Source organism: Neospora caninum, chromosome XII (assembly GCF_000208865.1).
Source record: "Neospora caninum Liverpool complete genome, chromosome XII".
In the NCBI taxonomy this organism is placed as follows: domain Eukaryota; phylum Apicomplexa; class Conoidasida; order Eucoccidiorida; family Sarcocystidae; genus Neospora; species Neospora caninum.
This window is the reverse complement of record NC_018398.1, coordinates 1,672,917-1,689,714: the sequence shown is the minus strand read 5'-3', so window position 1 is coordinate 1,689,714 and position 16,798 is coordinate 1,672,917. Positions and strand designations below refer to the sequence as shown.

The window sequence follows — 16,798 nt, the reverse complement described above, 5'->3', positions numbered from 1 at the left end:
CGTGTGTGGGAAAACTCTCGCCTTTCGCTTGAGAATGCATATGAACGTGCCCGTGGACGGATGCAGAACACGGCAGAAAAATGAGGGGAAACTGGGGAGAAAAATGAGAAAAAACTGTCTTCCTTTTGCCACAGGTGGTCTCCACGGGGAACGCAACGGTGCGTACGCTTCTTTCCGTAGTTGTAGAAGAGTGCTGGAGAGCTCCGCATACGCGAAATGAAGTGGCGTCTCCAGCAGGGGAACCAATCCCTTACTGCCGCGAATTGTAAATGCGTTGTTTTGAGCCAGTGCGGTCAGATGAGGAAGACGGCAACGGAAAGGAAGAGACTCTCTGGAGTTTATACGCCGGCTGCATTGTCAGTTGAACCAGCCCAGCGGTGGCCTCAAGACTGACGGGCAGAGGCGAGGTTTTCAAAAGCGCTTGTCAATACTTTTTCCGTTTAAATCTCCATGCTTTATTGAAGAGCGTTTTGCCTGGAGGTTTAGACTGCTCAGGGACTTTGCGTATACAGACACGGTGTATGATTATGAGACGCGCGAGCCTGCAACCGTGCAACAAAGGATTATGTATTTGGTCGAGTTCCGTTGCTCGTTATCGTGATGTATCAATTTTTCGTCTGTCGCGTTTCGACTTTGATTTAGTTTCGTCGTCAAAGTAGGCGGCACCGTTGATATGCACTCGGGGAAAACAGCCACGCTTTTTTGCATCAGGTGCCTGATGCGTGTTGATGGCCGGCATGTAAAAAGAAGCTCCACTGCCTGATCCTGTGGGGGCGTTTCTACGGCGAGTGAAGTGGGGCTCGGTCTCGGTTGAAGGCAGCGATGGTACATGCACAGCACCCCGTAGGACGTTCATGTGTTTGAATTCATATTCACAAAAGGAAACGCATGATGAAAAAAAACCGACTGCCTTCGATCGCACACCGCCGGTCGTGCGGGCCGTCGACCGTTCTGCCTCTGTAATGAAGGCGGCGTAACCGTTTTAGCATTCGGTGGACCAGAGCGTTTTGCGTGGTGTGTGCGAACGAAAATCACGATGCGTCACGTTAGTGAAGTCGGTGGAGGCAGGGGCTAAGCAACGAGGTTGCAGAGCACCGGTGTCGCAGTAAAGGTTACTCCGACTGGAAGTAGAAGCTAAACGTGTAGCGAGCTATGAGGCCAGCGCTGCGTAATGGCGCCCCTGAGAGAAGAGGCATGCTTTTGTCTGAGAAACACTTTTTGTGCTTTGGCCACTCCAGGCAGGCACACCATTCATTCAGGAGCACGTCCAGCTCGCGAGACGGTGATGAATCTGTTCCAGCAGCTTTTGCTTTTGAGCGGAGCTCTTGGGATTCGTGCGGGGCGTTTGTTCTGAGAGAGCAGGTTCCTTCGAGAAAGCTGAGGATTCGTGATATTTTCCCGCAGCCTTTTCTGCTGCCACGTCATCCACAAACAGGCCGATCGCCTTCTTCAGGCTCTCGAGCTCGTCAGGCTCCAACTGGTAAAGCAGCGACCAGAAACGGGTCTGACCGTCGCATAACTGGGTCAGGACTTCTGCAATGACTTGTTTTACCCGCGAAAGAGACCAGTTCGGGGATCCAGCCACCGTTGTCCTCGTCGCATTCATTTCGTCGCAGGTAGTGAAGTCTCCAGATACTGCTGTGCATTCCGCAGATGCGGAATTTTCGGAGGCGGCGAGTAGATCTAGCAAAACACCAAGTATCTCTGCGAGGATATCCGCCTCAAGAGAGGCACCGAAAAGCCGCCCGATCACACCTGAAGTTGCCAGGCGCTCAAGCAAGATACCTTTCTCGACTGTACAGATGGGGCACACCTTCCTCCCCATGGTGGCTTTTGCCTTACACTTGGCTGATGACCGCGATGCGCTTTCCTCCATCAGGACGGGCTCTGCGGTGCGGGGAGGCTGCGTCGATATAACCTGTTCCTCGCTGCCGTCGTCAGGCTGGACACTTGAAAACGCCGCTCTTCCTCTGTTCTCCGGCGAAGCCCCTGCTGTTAACGCACTGGCTAGCTTTGTGGATTCACGTAAGCCATCGTCCCCCTCTTCAGTGTTGAAATGCACCTGATGCCGGCATTTTGCTTTCCATTGTTGGACAAAGGAGAAGAAGGTTACTGGAAGCGGGGATGTACTTGGAAGTGCCGGCAAAGGGCCCTGTCTGAGAGGTTCATTCGCCCCTCCAGCGCCTACGCTAGTGAGAATTCTGCTTTTGAACCCTTCTTCGGATTTTGAGGAGCTTTTTGCTTGTCCTTCCCCGCTTTCTCTACGAATTGTCGCACCCGGCGTTTGGGGGGTGCCTGGCACCGGAGCCCGCGATTCATCTTCAACTTTCCCTTTTGGGAATGCCTCCGGCCCGCCGGCGCTTTTAGCTTCAACAACACGCGCCCCAACGTCAGCCGGATCAACCGCTCCAGCACGAGCCGAGGCAACGGTCGAGGTTTCGCTCGTAGCATGCGTTGGTTCAACGAGGTGAAGACTTAAATTTCGCGTCGGCGTGGCGACTAGGGTCCGAGCAATTGCATCTATGTTAGCGCGAGACTTCCTCTTTCCCGTTTTCCCGACCTCATTCTTTCTGTCATCCTTCGCCGTTTGTCGCTCGTCTCCCTGCGCCCGTGTGCTGACCTTGCCGCTCCGGTTGATGTCACGTGGAAGTGGCGAAATCTGCTCCTCTCGGAGCTTCTGCATACGGTCTAGAATTTCCACCGTCTCTTCGTAGAAACGTCGCTGTCGGATCTTTCTGGCGACGAGCTGCCGTTCCCGTTGCAGAGCTCGGAGTTCCTCGAGATCCGCTTTCAACCGATCAGCTAGACTGATTTTCGTGGTGGGCCCTCGACCTCGCAGCGTTGCAAGCGCAGGCTCTGCACCAGTGCTCGCCACCTGGGTGCCGGGATTCAAACTCCAACTCTCGATCTGCTGGTCTTTAAGAGCTTTTGGTTCGCTCTCAGCATCCAGAGAGCTTGACGCGCCTGTCAACGAAAAATCCTTTCGTCCTCGCTGGTGAACTGTGCCACAGGCGTTCCTCTGCTCTGGGCTGTCTGGGTGATATATCGCGACTTCAGAGCTCAGGCCGTCAAAGTCCTCTGTTTCAAAAGCGTCGAGGCTGTCGTGTTGCAACACTTCAGCAGCTTCCTCCCCTGTTGGCTTTCGCAGCTCCGTAGTTCCTCGCGACTGAAGTGCAGCGGCAAAAGAGTCTTCAGACACCAAGTCACCTCCAGTCGACGCCGGTTGAGCTCGGTTCGTTTCCTGAGGACGTTGACTTTGACGCATCTGCACTTCCAAACGTCTGAGTGTTGCTATCGCAGCAGCATAATCACCAGCTTTCCGTGAGCACGTGGCCTCTAAGAAGGCGACGAAGGGGCTCTCCGGCCACAGTTTCTTCGCCTCCCTTGTGCGCTCAAGAGCTGTGGCAGTTCGCGATAGTCCAAGCTGGGCAAATCCATCGTTGGACAAAACCACAGACTGGAGCTTCGCAAAATGTCGAAACACTGCTGGCTTCGGACCAGACGACGCCTGTGGATTGGAGCCAGCGGATCGCGGACCGCAAAACACAGGCGGTTTCCCCATTGCCGCGAATGCCAGCTGAAACGCTCGCGAAGCGCTGCGAAGGCTCTTTTGTCGAAATTGTTCGATGCCGTTGAGATTGAGAACTAACGCCTTCTTAACGTTGGCTTCCGCCTCGGCAACAGCATCGGCGAGCAGTTGCATCTGGGTGCCTTGTTCAAGGGTAACGCTCTGCGGAGAAGCCCCCGATTGAGCCTCCGCGTCATGTGCAGCATCGCGGCGTCGACCGACGCGCGTCAGCACCTTCATCTTCGACCGTAACACTTGATTATTTTCTTCAATCTAGCATTCGCATAACGCAAAAACGACAAACGCCGGTGTCGTGTTCCCCGCTAAAGAACCCAGTTGCATGCATGGAAGCGGAAACTCTTTGGAGGTTGCAAGGATTACAGATCTCGAGAAGGAGCGCCACACAGAAAGACGCAACAGAGACTCAGTCACATTGGTGTCCATGTTTACAGGGGCATCTTCTAAAATGGGGCCGGTGCTTCAGTCGCGCTGTCCGAGAGCGCTTGCAACGTCCGTGAGAATGGACGGTACTGGGCATGTGTTCAACTGCCGGGTGTGAACGCAGCTACGCACTTTTCCTGAAAAAGACGTGGAGAAAAGATCGGGAATCCATGTTAGCTGGTGACGTGAACATCGCTCTACGGCGGTTTTCTTTGCCTGAAAGGGGGAAACGGTGTCAACTGTACGTTTTTTGATCCTCATTTCTGTCGGGAAGGCGACCAAGGAATTACCATACACGAATACAGACTCCTTAGGGTTGTGCGCTGATACGGTGTGCAGATCCTCGACGGGGTTTGGCTGTCTTGCATATTTGGAATACAACTCGAGATCGATTGCAACAGCTGTCGTTTCGAAGCAGACGTGATCCGGTGATGCAGAAAGTGTTGATGGCAGTGCCCAGAAAAGGAATGCTACGCTTACACACGGATATCGATACACGCATGTAGGCGTTTGACAAAACAAATGTACCTTCGGTAGATGCCGTGAAATTTGCGGTGGTGCTGCCTTGGAGGAAGCAGTAATTAGTCCAGGATCTTTCACATCTTCCCTGTCGATTTTTTCGAGTTCCTCGTCCACATTGAAACGATCCCACGCGGAATAGTACGCGGGTAACGAGTTCTCGTCGCGGGCCAGCGTCCGGTTTCTTTCTCGCGGATATGAAAGCTGCTGCTCAGGCAACGGCTGCCGCTCGAGACTCTTTTGCTGCACGATCGATTGTAAGCACAGGCAGAGACCTTGAAGAGAATTTAAGACAGAGTACAGCTGGATGTAAATGAAAATCGGTGTGTATTTCTGTGTCGCAGTGGTCGTGACTCGTGACGGAAAAGAGAGCCTATGCGGCGCCCGAGATCGAAGTTAAATTAGAGGAGCTTCGGGAAGGATTTGTTGTTGGGGTCCAACAACATTCGGTTCCTCCAAACGCTGCTACAGAAGAAAGCGTTACTTCAGAAATCTCGGTTGTCGGTAGGTGAGCGAACGAAAAGCCATCAAAGGCGAATGACCCTGTCTTCTGACGCAGTCCCGTCTCCTATGCAAATGAACTTAGTCGAATGACAAAAGAATAGCTGTCGTCAGTCACATCAGCAGAAGCGTCTGAAATGTTTCTGCCATCACCGTACAGCTGCCGTTCCACGCACCTGAGACAGCCGTGAGGTCTGTGGTAGAGCCGGTTCGGGGGTGTGTCGAGTTTTGCGCTCCTTTCTCTCTTTCTCTTTCATCTCTTTCTCCCACTTCCTGAGGTCCTCAAAATAGTTCCGGATATCCTCGGCATTGTGGCGAATTTGAGTCTGAATACCAATCCCCGCCATTTTGCATCACTGAGTCACCGTTCGGAGAAGCCTTCGTATAGACAACAGACAAAATGGTCCAGATATCCTGTGAAAGGTATGCCAATCCTGTTGCAATAGTAAGTGTTGTTACTCCTGCGACTGAATTTCGTTTACATTAAAATGCCCGGCGCAGCGTTCCTGTTTGAATAAGCAGTTGCAGGCATCCACTGGTGCCGGTCACTTGGTAACACCTCGAATTTTCTGAAAGCAGAAACAATGCTGCTCGAACGATTATTGGTCTCGTTTGAAGACTCCGCTCTGCCTGCATATACGTTTTGACAGCCAATTTCTTCTTTGCTGACAACGGAAATTTGGTCCTCCCACCATGCGTTTCTCCTTGTATCTTGCAATAAGCGACGAGGGGCACAACCTATTTCTTTCAAAACAAGCCCAGCGATCAGAGGGTTTGGAATTTTGCTTCTCCCTGCCTCACATGCCACGCTTGCGTACCAGATATAAATTCAGCCTCCGAAGTGCAAATGATCATCTGTGGACAAAATTATTTACACCTCAGTATGTACCGGCCGAAAGGGAAACTGTGGTTGGACTTGAGAACAGATCCGTCGATAGCCGGGAGTCTCCGTTCAGCGAGCTCGAGGACGAGCAGGGCATCGGCCGCTGTTCTTGCTTCATACAGTAGAGTGATTGCTTTTCCGCCTCAAAACACACACGACTTCATCCTAACATGCGGATCTTTTGGAACCTGAATCGACCTTTCTGAGGGTTTCCCACGGCACGGTAAAGAACAAGGCATAGGTGCGCGTCTAAACTACATGGAAGGCAAATTTGCAAGGCGAAGGCTATTCAGTGGAGGCGATGGCTAAAAGAGGCAGAAAAAAGCAGCTTGTGATCGTCCACCTCAAACCAAGGCGCGCTACCGTTACGTAGGTCGGTGTTGAAGGCAGGATTGAGAACTCGCATGCACCCCCCAAACGTGCCGCGTCTCAAAAGAGTACACAAGCTATCAGCTTTGCGATGACGAAAACTGAAGGGTGCAGAAGCAAATAGTGAACCGCTGGGCTCTTGGAATGTAACAGCACTTCAGCTTTCGAAAGGACTACACCTGCATCGAAGTTGGGCTGCAGGCGCGCACTCTTGGTATGGGCATGTTACCCGCCGCTTCTGCCAAGAGGAGGCGGGTGTGTTGTCTTTTGTCCATTCCTCATAAACGGAAAAAAATGGCGAGATTCAGTTGGCATGTGTGTTTCTTCGTGGCTCAAAAAGACTCTCATCCGGAGAAATAATGATTAAACAAAGATTTCGTGGTGTGCAATCTGCAGCACTGGCTACGAAAAGGCGCCGCACCCTCGCTGCCACAGTCCAACTCGTTCATCGGCGACAGGCTCATCGGATACGAACTTTCGGAAAGAAAAAAGCTTTCAACGCACTGTCTACGCACTTACACACTTCTTTTTGTAGGCTGTAATTCCGAGACGTAGACAGATGACCGTTTTCTTTTGGTTGCAGTCACTGCCGCAGAGAGAGGTCACTACCGGGGTCATCTGTTAGCTGTTTTCGTGCATGCCGCGTTATCCGCGCTGTTTGGTTTCGACCGGGCGACATAAAAGAAACTGCAGCGAGGCGGAGCCATAGGGAGCAGGCCGGTGTGCTCCAGTAACTGTACCGCTTTTTCCGGTCGTGGCGCTGGTCAGTTCCCGCGTGCGTGTACACTGCCGTGTCTTGCGACATCACCCTCGACTTTTCGTCCCCCTTGGCTGTGGCGAATGCGACTCCGAAAGGAAAGTGCCCGCCCTCCACACATTTCGAGTTTCTACGAGTTGGCTGTAGAAACACTATTTTTCACGAGTAAGTGTGAACCGCGGGAACACTGATGCTTACGTCGCTCCCTACGGAGTGGACAGGCAGTCTCTGCGTGACTGGAACTGATCCCGCTCGTGGACTTTGAAAGCGTTCGTGATCAAGTCAATCATGTCCGCTTTTTCTGGCTGCCAAAAGGCAACAAGGGAACCATTTCGTTCAGTTGCATCCTCCCCCTGCGCAGTGCGCTCACCACGTCGGTCACTTTCTGCATTTTCGGCGTTGCTTTTCGTTGCACTGCTTCATCTCACCTGCCAGTCGGCTAAGTCTAGCCCCGGCTTCCCTCGACCGGCCCTCCAGACGGCCTCGTGTGGACATCTCCGACCATTCGATGGCCCGCCACTTTCCACCCAGCCACTCGTTCGTGTCCACCTTCCTGTGGTGTCGGCGGGTAGCGGCTGTAGCGTCCAGCTACTGACTTCACACGGGGATAGACCATGGCGTCAGCAACTGGCTTTGTCCTTTCAGAATTCTTGGTTATTTGCAGAAGCAAAGTGCCCAGTGGAATACATGCCTTGCAAAACTTGGCGCCTGCAGCCACCGGGACCGTATTTGTTTATTCGCTGTAGCTACAGCGGTCGTCATGCTTCTCGAGATCAGCTCGGGTATTCAGGACTGGAGTCTCGTCTGAGACAATTTTCATCTGGGAGACTGCTGACACCCTGGGCCAGGCGCTTCTCAGTTCAAGACAAACGAACCAGAGGACGGACACGTTCTCGTCGCCAGGCGCTTACTGACAGCCAGCGAATGAGCAGTTCAAGTCTCCACGATTACCCTCCCTGTGCTCCGCTTCCCACTGGTTGCCTTGCTGGCTGTTCGACGGGAGTCTTGAGCAGCCTCGCCAGCTCCCCTGACCGAACGGCAGGTTCTGCTTTTCTGCCTGCATTTGGCGGGGCCGGCCCCGCGAGTGGTTTTTGCTACTCGACGCTGTTCGGCAGCCGGAGCAGCACGAGCAACCCGAAACAGGTGGCGCAGCAAGGAGCTCAAAAGAGTGGCAAACAGGGCACGAGCACCTTCTCAGCGTCTGGGAAAATCGTATCGGCTCTGCCTGGAGGATACTTTATGGTCGAACTGACCGCTGTGACCTCTCAGCCACGAAGCCACGGCGCGTCTTCCGCTGGCCCCTATTCGCCCCCACCTATTGTCACACCCCCTGCTCTGGTGGGGAAGCAAATGCTGTGCAGTTTGGGCGGCAAGTTGCGTCTAAACAGAATTCGCGTGCAACTTTTCGACGTGGTAGACGTCGAATTCTGTCCCCTTGACCCCACACGTGGCCGCATTGTGTATCGGCGGAAACCAACGGCTCAAGACACGTCGTCTTCGCATCCCAGTTGACGCAATTCAAAAGAATGCCCTCACTTTCTAAAAATGGATAGAGAGCAGTCATGGGACAGTTCCCTTCTTCAAACTTGGAATGAACGGGTGGTACCTCCGCACTGTTTGGGTCACGCTCTTTCTGGGGCAAGTCCTGTCAGGCTGACTAAGCAACATCTCGGGGCATCTGGGCTCGACGTTCATGTCGGGAGGTTATGAAAACATCAGGATGGACGGCAGCAAATCCCCTTCGTCCCCACAGAGTGGCTGCACGGCCGTGAAGTGGGCTCTTAAGCCCACGGCATTGTAGTCGACAAGTTCCTACCGCGGGGCTGAACGTTTTATACTTGCTTCGCACACCTGTTATTGTTGGCGGGCAGTGAGGCTACTGGTTCAATGCAGTTCGGACAGTCAAGTTTTCTCATACGCTGTAGCGGAAAGGGGGGGAAACGGGGCATAGAGGCGGAAAGGCGCCGTTTGTCTGCGTTGGATTTATCGTGGAGCGATTCTGTTCACTTTCAGAATTGGCGGGCGGCGTCGGCAACGGGGGGCCGCCCGGAATTTCAGGCTCATGTGGTGATCGTGTGGGGCAGAACAGATGTGTGCGGATTTTTTTGCGGGAATCTGGGTGCGCACAGTTGCATTAGGTGAGACACTGGGTTTTGCCTAACGTTTGTACAGTCCATCGGCGCGAGCGAGCGTGTAGAGGACTCTTTGTGCCGCTAGCTTTCGCGCGAGAGAGCAAAGAATTCTTATGCAACAGGCAGCGTGACTGCCCCACTAGGCAAGCTACATGACGTGGTGTTGCTCCGTTTAACATAATATGCACGCCATCCGTATAACAATTCCTGTAGCCCGAGGTATTTGTTGTTACAGTACTTGTCCTCTACTCATTTCAAACTGTGTAGATCTGCGCACTGAGCACAGCTTGTTTTTGTAACAGCCTGTCTCGCCATACCATTCCGTTGTCTCTCAGAATCCAACAGTGGTTCAGATCACCCACGGATAAGGCTCGACCAAAGATAGGCGAAGTGAAGTACGTAGTTGGAGAAAGGTGTAGACACCAGTTGTTTGCATAAACGAAATATGGACGCACATAGTAGAACACAGCCCCATCTTTCACATACCCAATACGTGAAGTATCAGTGTGTTTCTTTAAAGCAGTTCTGGTACTACACGAGATGCCCAGAAATTTTAGGCGTTTTCTGTGGGACCAGTGGCCGCCGGCTTGCCACCGGTTATGCATGCAGTGATCCCTGTATGCTGCTGCGCGGTTGCGAAACCTCCTATTTCACCGTCGGACAAGTTCCTCCCCTAGTCAACTTACATAAAAAAGGTATCCGATGTAGTTGACTCGAGGGCTGTTTGGCATTCCATGCCTGACTTCGTGCCTCGTGAGAATCTTGCACCCGAAGAAGGGTGCCCTCGGCTAACGCACACTTGAAGAAGTTGCCTGTGCTACTGTATTGGACTGACGCGTTAATCGTTTCCAATAGCAATATTCAGAGTTGTGTGAACAGCAGTAAATTCGGCGAGCCTTCGGCTATACGCACTTGAAACAGTGGAATGACGCTTGCCCCACACCCCCGAGGAGTTTCCGTTGCCTCAGCGACTCCAGTCGGTGTCAACCTGGAAACAGAGTAAATCTGCTTGCTGAGGTCGAACACTGTCTCCGAACCATTTTTGGGGACAGACTAGCGGTTAAGGTTCATGTAGTGAAGAACGTCGTTCCAATGGATCAGGCTTGGCCGGATTTCAGTTACCGGCACGGAAAAGGGAAAAAACTCAGATTCAGCAGCACAGACACCACATGATAAACCCACAAACTGCCCTCTCCTGGTACTTCCTCCACCGACGCAATCACTCGCGGACGATGCAAGAAATTCCGTCTCCTGTCTATCCACATTCGTACCGATTTGAGTGAATCAAAGGAATCATATTGACGGAGAAATTACTGAGGGCGCTTTTCGAAACAGTGTTCGGATCAAAATGCCCATGACTGTCTCTGTACCTTCTCCTTGCTCCTTCTTCTTGCTACTTCGCCGGAGCTCATTCCAAACGGAACTTAGTCTGTCAGTTTGATGCCACTGCGTCGCTGCGTTTATAGGGATGATTCCACCAACGCCCTCGATCCTCGGTGCGCAATGGTACACGCTGAATGCAGGTTGCAGATACTGGCTCGGGTCATGCTGTCCCCGTGGAATTCCCAGTCCAAAACGTGGGTCCAGGACCAAAAGAGCAAAGCACCTTTTTCACCAGCATGGGTTGCGATGGTCCAGCGGCCTCGATGGCCGCTAACTTTTCTCTGGACAGTCTTCCGCCGCAGCGGTCTGTGTCTCTCTACTGGGTTGAGAAATGGCTTCTGGCCTTAGATGCCTTCCAAGTCTGGTGCCTGCTCTGGCTGATTGTTCTTCCCCAGTTCCCTCCGTCCTGGAACCAACATACTTTTCCGGCGCTGGCGGCCAACTTGGACTTGTTCCACTTGCTCTTGAATCGCTTAGACTCGTCAAATGTTCTCGTTGCCAGCGCTGCAGGTTCCACCGCCAACTCCCGTCTCGTTCTTGCTTGCGTCTTCACTCTCGTCGTTCTGGCTACTGCAGTGCTGCTCTGGGGGGGATCTCGATGGATAAGCTTTGCCAAATCCCCGAAAGAAAAGAGGCAGGAAGCTCGCGAACGCGCCGAGGAGCTCCAACGGAAGCAACGGCAGTCCTCAGGTCGTATGTCCCTCAGCGTCGTATTCGCTTTGCAGAATGATGAACAGATAAGAGATCGTGATTCCAAATTGCTGAAGCTTTGCGATTTCGGTGCTGATCTTTGGCATGAAGCCTGCCTCTGTGTTGTCCAGGGACGGGTCATTCTGGTGACGTGGATGTTCGCCCCATACCTAAATTCGGTACTCCCAATCGTTTTTTGTCAAGATCAAGCAGAAATATGTGACGACCAAGGCCTGTTCATAGGGCGTGTTGTGATTGGGATAATTGCCTTCCTGCTAGCTGTTATGGCCATGTACTACGTAGGCAACCAAGTGAACGCCCATTTGGTGGCGCAAACAGACGAAAACCATGAAGAATACGTCCAACAGAAAGAGCTGGAATACATGTTGCACCTGAATGATAGCTGGCGTGTACAAATGTTGTGGGCGTTCACATCTTTTCGGCGCGAATGGGGGCGAGTTTACCACCGGCAAACGCTCATGGTTGTCAAATTCCTCCTCTGCCTTCTGGTTTCCTGCTTTGGGAACCAGGCGTATAAGCCCTCTACGGGTGTCGCTTGGCTTTTTCAGCAGATGTTCCCTTCCGGCCTTTCGAGCGCGTCAACTTCTTCAGACACATCTGGAGCGGGAGGTTCGTCACCTTCCGTTATCACCACAGACACGCCGTCTTGGGCGATAGACCCTCTTGCAGAAATGGCTGCAAATCCGTTTGGTTCACGGACTCAGAGTGTCCTCGCCTTTACCATAATCTGCGTCTTTGTCCTTCTGTGTCTACTGAGGATGCCTTACCGGCAACGATCCTCGAATGTTTTGTTTGCGTTTACGTGGATCACGCTTGGAGTGCTCTCAGGCTTCAGCGTCACTCTTGCCTGCTCGGCAGAGACGCCTGTGCTCCTTCACGCTGAGAATATGCTGTTACTTCTTCCTCTTCTTCATGCTGTGCTCCTGTTTGTCTGGGGTCTCACGATTGTGATCGGCGTCTTTCGAACTCTCCTCCCGAGCTCGTCCAGCGCTCTTCTTGTGCCCCCAGAGCACGATACGGAAGAGAATCAACTCCTCGATGACCTTGGCTCCAGCGGCTTTTGGAAGGAGCAGCGGAAGCGACGGTGGAAGGAAAAACGAAACCTCTTCATTCATCATGCCCACAACATGATTCGTAACATCGCGTCTAAGAACGCCGCGAAAAAGATCCCCTTGGTCAAAAGGTCAAGCAGCTCCATCTGGGCAGGGGACGAAGACGACGGTAACGGTGCCTACCCCAATTTCGTGGATAGTCCGTGGCCGATCTCCTTCTACGAAGGACGATACTTCGTTAGAACCTTTCCGGACGTTTTACTATCTCTCAAAGTGGCCCAGCACACCATCGACCGGTACCTTTTCGCTGACAAGACATTGGTTCCGCTCTCGTCTCTGGACGCGGCGCACGCAGATCTGCAGCGCCATCTTCTCAGCTTTCTGAGTCTCGGGGATAGCGAGAACCCGCTCCTACGGAAGACGAAGAACGCCGACGAGAACCACCTCGATCCTTCTGCGAATCCAGATGAGCTCCAGCAGGCACTGGCGCGTGCAAAAAAGAAACTTGCAGATCTTTTTGGCGAAGAGGAATCGAGTGATCAAGGGGAGGAAGATGATCCGGGTGCCGACGACTCCGACAAAGAGCACACAGAAGTCACTGAGCCGGATGAGATGGATGATCTACTTGGCGCCACCGGCCCCCGACCCCATCTCGACACGAACTTTGTTGACGGTTGGGACACAGGAGGCGAAAACAAAAGGGTTCACAGACTTATCCATGCGGTTCAAGAGCAGTCTCTCCGGCCGCGCCGCGCGAACATGGCGGCTCGTTTTGACGTTCCCGAAGAGGAAGATCCTTTTGCAACACTCCTCGCCAGGAAAGCCCGGACACAATCTCAAAAGCGTCCCGTCGGACGTGGCATCGAAGAGACACCTCTCGAATCTGCTCTAAAGGCGCTAGACGAGGAGGGAACTGTACGGAAGAGGCGGGCGACCGCGTTGGCCCAGAAGCTACTCGACTCACTTGCTGCTTTTTCCTCAGAGGACCGCGGCTCGGATACCCACAGCTCCTCTGATGCTGAGGCATCCAGTTCCACAAACGGCATCAGCGGCGTGGAGAGCCGAGCCGTGGCACTAGTAGGAGAACGTATAGACAGGGCGGTTGAGCACAGCACACACGCGGATGCGGAGAACGCAAATGAGGTACAGGAAAGCGCGAGAGGCGGAAGAACGCTGGACGATCTCCAAAAGCTCCTTCAAATTGATTTTGATGTCCCCACATTAGCCTCGACCATGGAGTTGAAGAAGATGTGGGCGGAATTCGAGGAAAAGCGCGCCCCCCAGGCGCAGTTTGCACTTGTCCCTGCCAGCGGCTCCGAAGGGACAGAGAAAGGAGAGGCAGACAGCGCCAGAGTTGAATCCGCAAACGGACAACCGACAGAAGCTGAGAAGGCAGAAAATCAGGAGGGAAACCTATCCGCTTCTGGAGCATCCGCGAATGAGGTCAAGAAGAAGAAAAAGGAAAGGAAAAGGCTGAAATCGGATCCGGATGCATTTCCTTACCTTCCAGAAGATTCTCGGAGGGCTCTGCTAGAGTTTCAGGTTCGACGTCTCAGCACACTATCTCATCTGTCTCAACGCTTTTCCGCTGTGCCTATCAAAAAGCTGTTCCAAGAGATGCAACACCGACAATCGCTCAGTCACGCCTTCCGCTGGATTCTGTTGGAAGCGTTTGAAATTCTTACCAGTAAGAAAAAGCTCGTGCACGCCCGTCCTCCTACTGCCACAGGCGTGCAGCCACAGTAAAACGAGCACACACGAGATCGATCTAATGCTCGCCGGTAGACAGGAAGGCCGCGCCTTCAGAAACCAGGTGTTAGCTTTGCCTCCGTCGAAAGTTTGGCTATGACCTCAAAAAACCCGATGTTTGTCGAAGTATAAAAGCACCTCGGAAGGATCGGAGAACCGAGCACGAGGCAGCCAAGCCATTCATCCGATTGCTGTGGGGTGTCCCTAAATATGCTGACCTCTGTTTTGTGTTCAACAACAAGGCATGTGTCGAAAAAGAATGGACGAAAAGCGTAGCTGCACGTTTTGTCTGAAAGAGCGCACGCCGAAGGAATGTATTCTAAACGAAAACATTTCACCTCGTTCTTCCGACGTACACGCCCAAGCACCCCAGGCTCATCCTCGAAGCCACAAACGGTGTAGTACAGAGACTGCTCCTCCTGCAGGCACTGGATTTCCGTCAAAACACCGGTCCTTTCGCGCCTTGACTCGATGCGGGGAATCTGTTCCCTGCGCAGCGAGGCTGGTGCTTCCCGAACGAGCTGGCATTTGTGCCTCAGAAGGCGTCTCTGTGTACGGGCGAATGCTTCGTTTTTACCCGCAAGTGGCCGAGGGAACGGCGGTGTGTCAGAGCACCCCCGTTCCAGCTTCGCACTGGGCTCGTTTCACACTTCCCAGAAGCGCGAGTCGCCCAGAATTGACCCACCTTCGTGGGACTTCTTTTCGTTATGTGTTCAGGCCTGAGAAAAGAGGTGGCCCAGGTGACGTGCCTGCCTAAAGCCTTACCCAACGGGGGAGACGCACTCATGGCGTTGCTGGCCCAACGGTGCCGACAAAGGGACAGAGATCTGATTTTCATGCCCGCGAAGAAGAAGCGCATTCACATGAAACTTCTTGCGATACAGTTCCTTTGTGGCAAGCATCTAGCTACTAGCGATCGTACAGACGAAATCGTCTCTCAGATGCTCCGCGGTCTCACCAGTCTTTTCGAGTGAACAGGGAAAAACCTAGGCTGCTTGATTCTCAGGACTCTTGTTGAACCTGTGTTCTCGCAAACACAGTGAAGCACAGCCGTGCGGGGTCGTCTCCTCTTTATGTCCCCTCGTCGTTAGTCACGTCGGTTTCCACTTCCCTGCGTTTCCTCCTTCGCAAACAGTCTTCCCGACTATCCACGCCTTCGGGCGAAACCCTTTGCGAAGCAGGTGGGTCTCTCAGTCGCTGACGCCCGCCACGCAAACCACGCGTTTTCAGTGAAATCTTGAAGCCGCCATTCGCGAGCAAATGTGAAAGCCGTATCGAACTGTGTCGCAGCAGCCTCGCGGCAGGGCGAAGAGCGTCCACTGCCTCGCCCCTCCAGTATGAAGAGTCTCATATGAATACCAGAGACTGCATCGTTGGGGCACCCGCGCGCGATGCGAGAAGAGAGTCTTTCGGGACTCCAAGAGCGAGAAGGAAACAGAAACTCACGGAGTCCCCGTCCCGAGGTCGGTACAGCTCGTGTTTGTTGCTGACAGAAAGAGACGAAGCGGCCTGCGTGCGCCGAGCCATCGCGACGCGAGAACGCGTGGGGAATGCACTTTGTCGAAAAGGCGATAGCGGGCCTTTCCCCGCCACGGAAAAGCAGAGGCCGGAGTGGAAAGGGGAAAATGTGCAGCATCTACATTTTTTCCGGTTTTGTTCTAGGAAGTTTCCGTCGAACACAGCAAGACTCAGAAAACACATTAACCCAACTGGTACGCCGCGACGCAACAAAAGACAAAGTCGGAGACTGCTGGGACTGCCAAATCCGCCACGAAAAAGCCGGCCGCGAAAAATAAGGTTTTCACGACAATGTATGCCAACTGAATTTGCTTGTGCCGGCCAACACCTAAAAAGAAAACACGGCTTTCCTGCTTCGGCACACCCCTCGTGCGGGCGTCTGTTGCCGCCCTCTCAGAACCAGGTTTGCCAATCTTTAGACCAAAAATGAGATCCCGCCGTGCCGTAGAAGCATAGCTCCTCACCGAGGCGCTACGACGCGACAAACGGACAGAACGACTAGACGGAGTGTATACCTGCAGATGCACACATGCGTACTGGGACTCACTCGCCCAGCGGGAGAAACGGGCTTTCGACAGCCTTGCACGACACGCGTTCGCTCTGAATCAAGCGCGCGAACGCGACACGGATTTGTATGGAATTCCTTTCGCCAGCGCAGAGCATCCCACGAACACCCGGTGAGTCCGCGACAGACAGCCAACGCCGGTGGACAAAACTACGAGAAGTTGAAAACGGAATTAACGAAAACGACATACAGAGGCGGGAGCCTGGGGAGGCCACGCAAGTTGTGTCTGCCGGCAACGGTGCAAAAAAAGCCGATACAACGATGCGGAGATGAAAACGCGCTGTGTCACTTCCCTTAAAACACAAAATGCTCTTCACAACCGCACCTGGGAGACGCTGGAAGCAATGAGACTCGTCTTCTCCCAGAGGGCCTTGCCCCTTCCGTTCCTCCCTGCACGTCCCTGGCATGGGGCTAGGAACTCTAGCCGCCGACTGCAGGCCTGCATCAATGGTCTCCGCACGTGAGGCGCTTCACGTGCCCAAAGCCGACGCCCCAGAAACTGCGCTTGTTCATCAGCCACTCCACGATTTTGTTTCGGTGCGGTCAAGTGAAAGCCAGGACTGCGCTGTCGTGCTGCACGGCGACGGGTCTACGACGTCATCAAGTCGCAGAACTCGTAGAAGTCCACGTATCTGTGCCGTTTGCACAGA

At 53.3% G+C, this 16,798-nt stretch overlaps 3 protein-coding genes across 3 annotated transcripts; 2 read left to right on the top strand and 1 right to left on the bottom strand.

The window, feature by feature from the left end:
- Nucleotides 1-1,255: 1,255 nt before the first annotated feature.
- Nucleotides 1,256-5,376, bottom strand: NCLIV_062410 (conserved hypothetical protein; the record flags this gene model as incomplete). The annotated part of the gene is made up of 3 exons (XM_003885792.1): nt 1,256-3,841; nt 4,538-4,771; nt 5,206-5,376. The coding sequence occupies 3 exons, from the start codon at nt 5,374-5,376 to the stop codon at nt 1,256-1,258; spliced, it is 2,991 nt and encodes a 996-aa protein (XP_003885841.1).
- A 1,950-nt stretch (nt 5,377-7,326) lies between these two features.
- On the top strand, nt 7,327-8,550 carry NCLIV_062400 (conserved hypothetical protein; the record flags this gene model as incomplete). The annotated part of the gene is made up of 1 exon (XM_003885791.1): nt 7,327-8,550. One exon carries the CDS (start codon nt 7,327-7,329, stop codon nt 8,548-8,550), a length of 1,224 nt encoding a protein of 407 aa, XP_003885840.1.
- A 2,239-nt stretch (nt 8,551-10,789) lies between these two features.
- On the top strand, nt 10,790-15,039 carry NCLIV_062390 (conserved hypothetical protein; the record flags this gene model as incomplete). The annotated part of the gene is made up of 2 exons (XM_003885790.1): nt 10,790-14,003; nt 14,783-15,039. The coding sequence occupies 2 exons, from the start codon at nt 10,790-10,792 to the stop codon at nt 15,037-15,039; spliced, it is 3,471 nt and encodes a 1,156-aa protein (XP_003885839.1).
- Between the last annotated feature and the right edge of the window lie 1,759 nt (nt 15,040-16,798).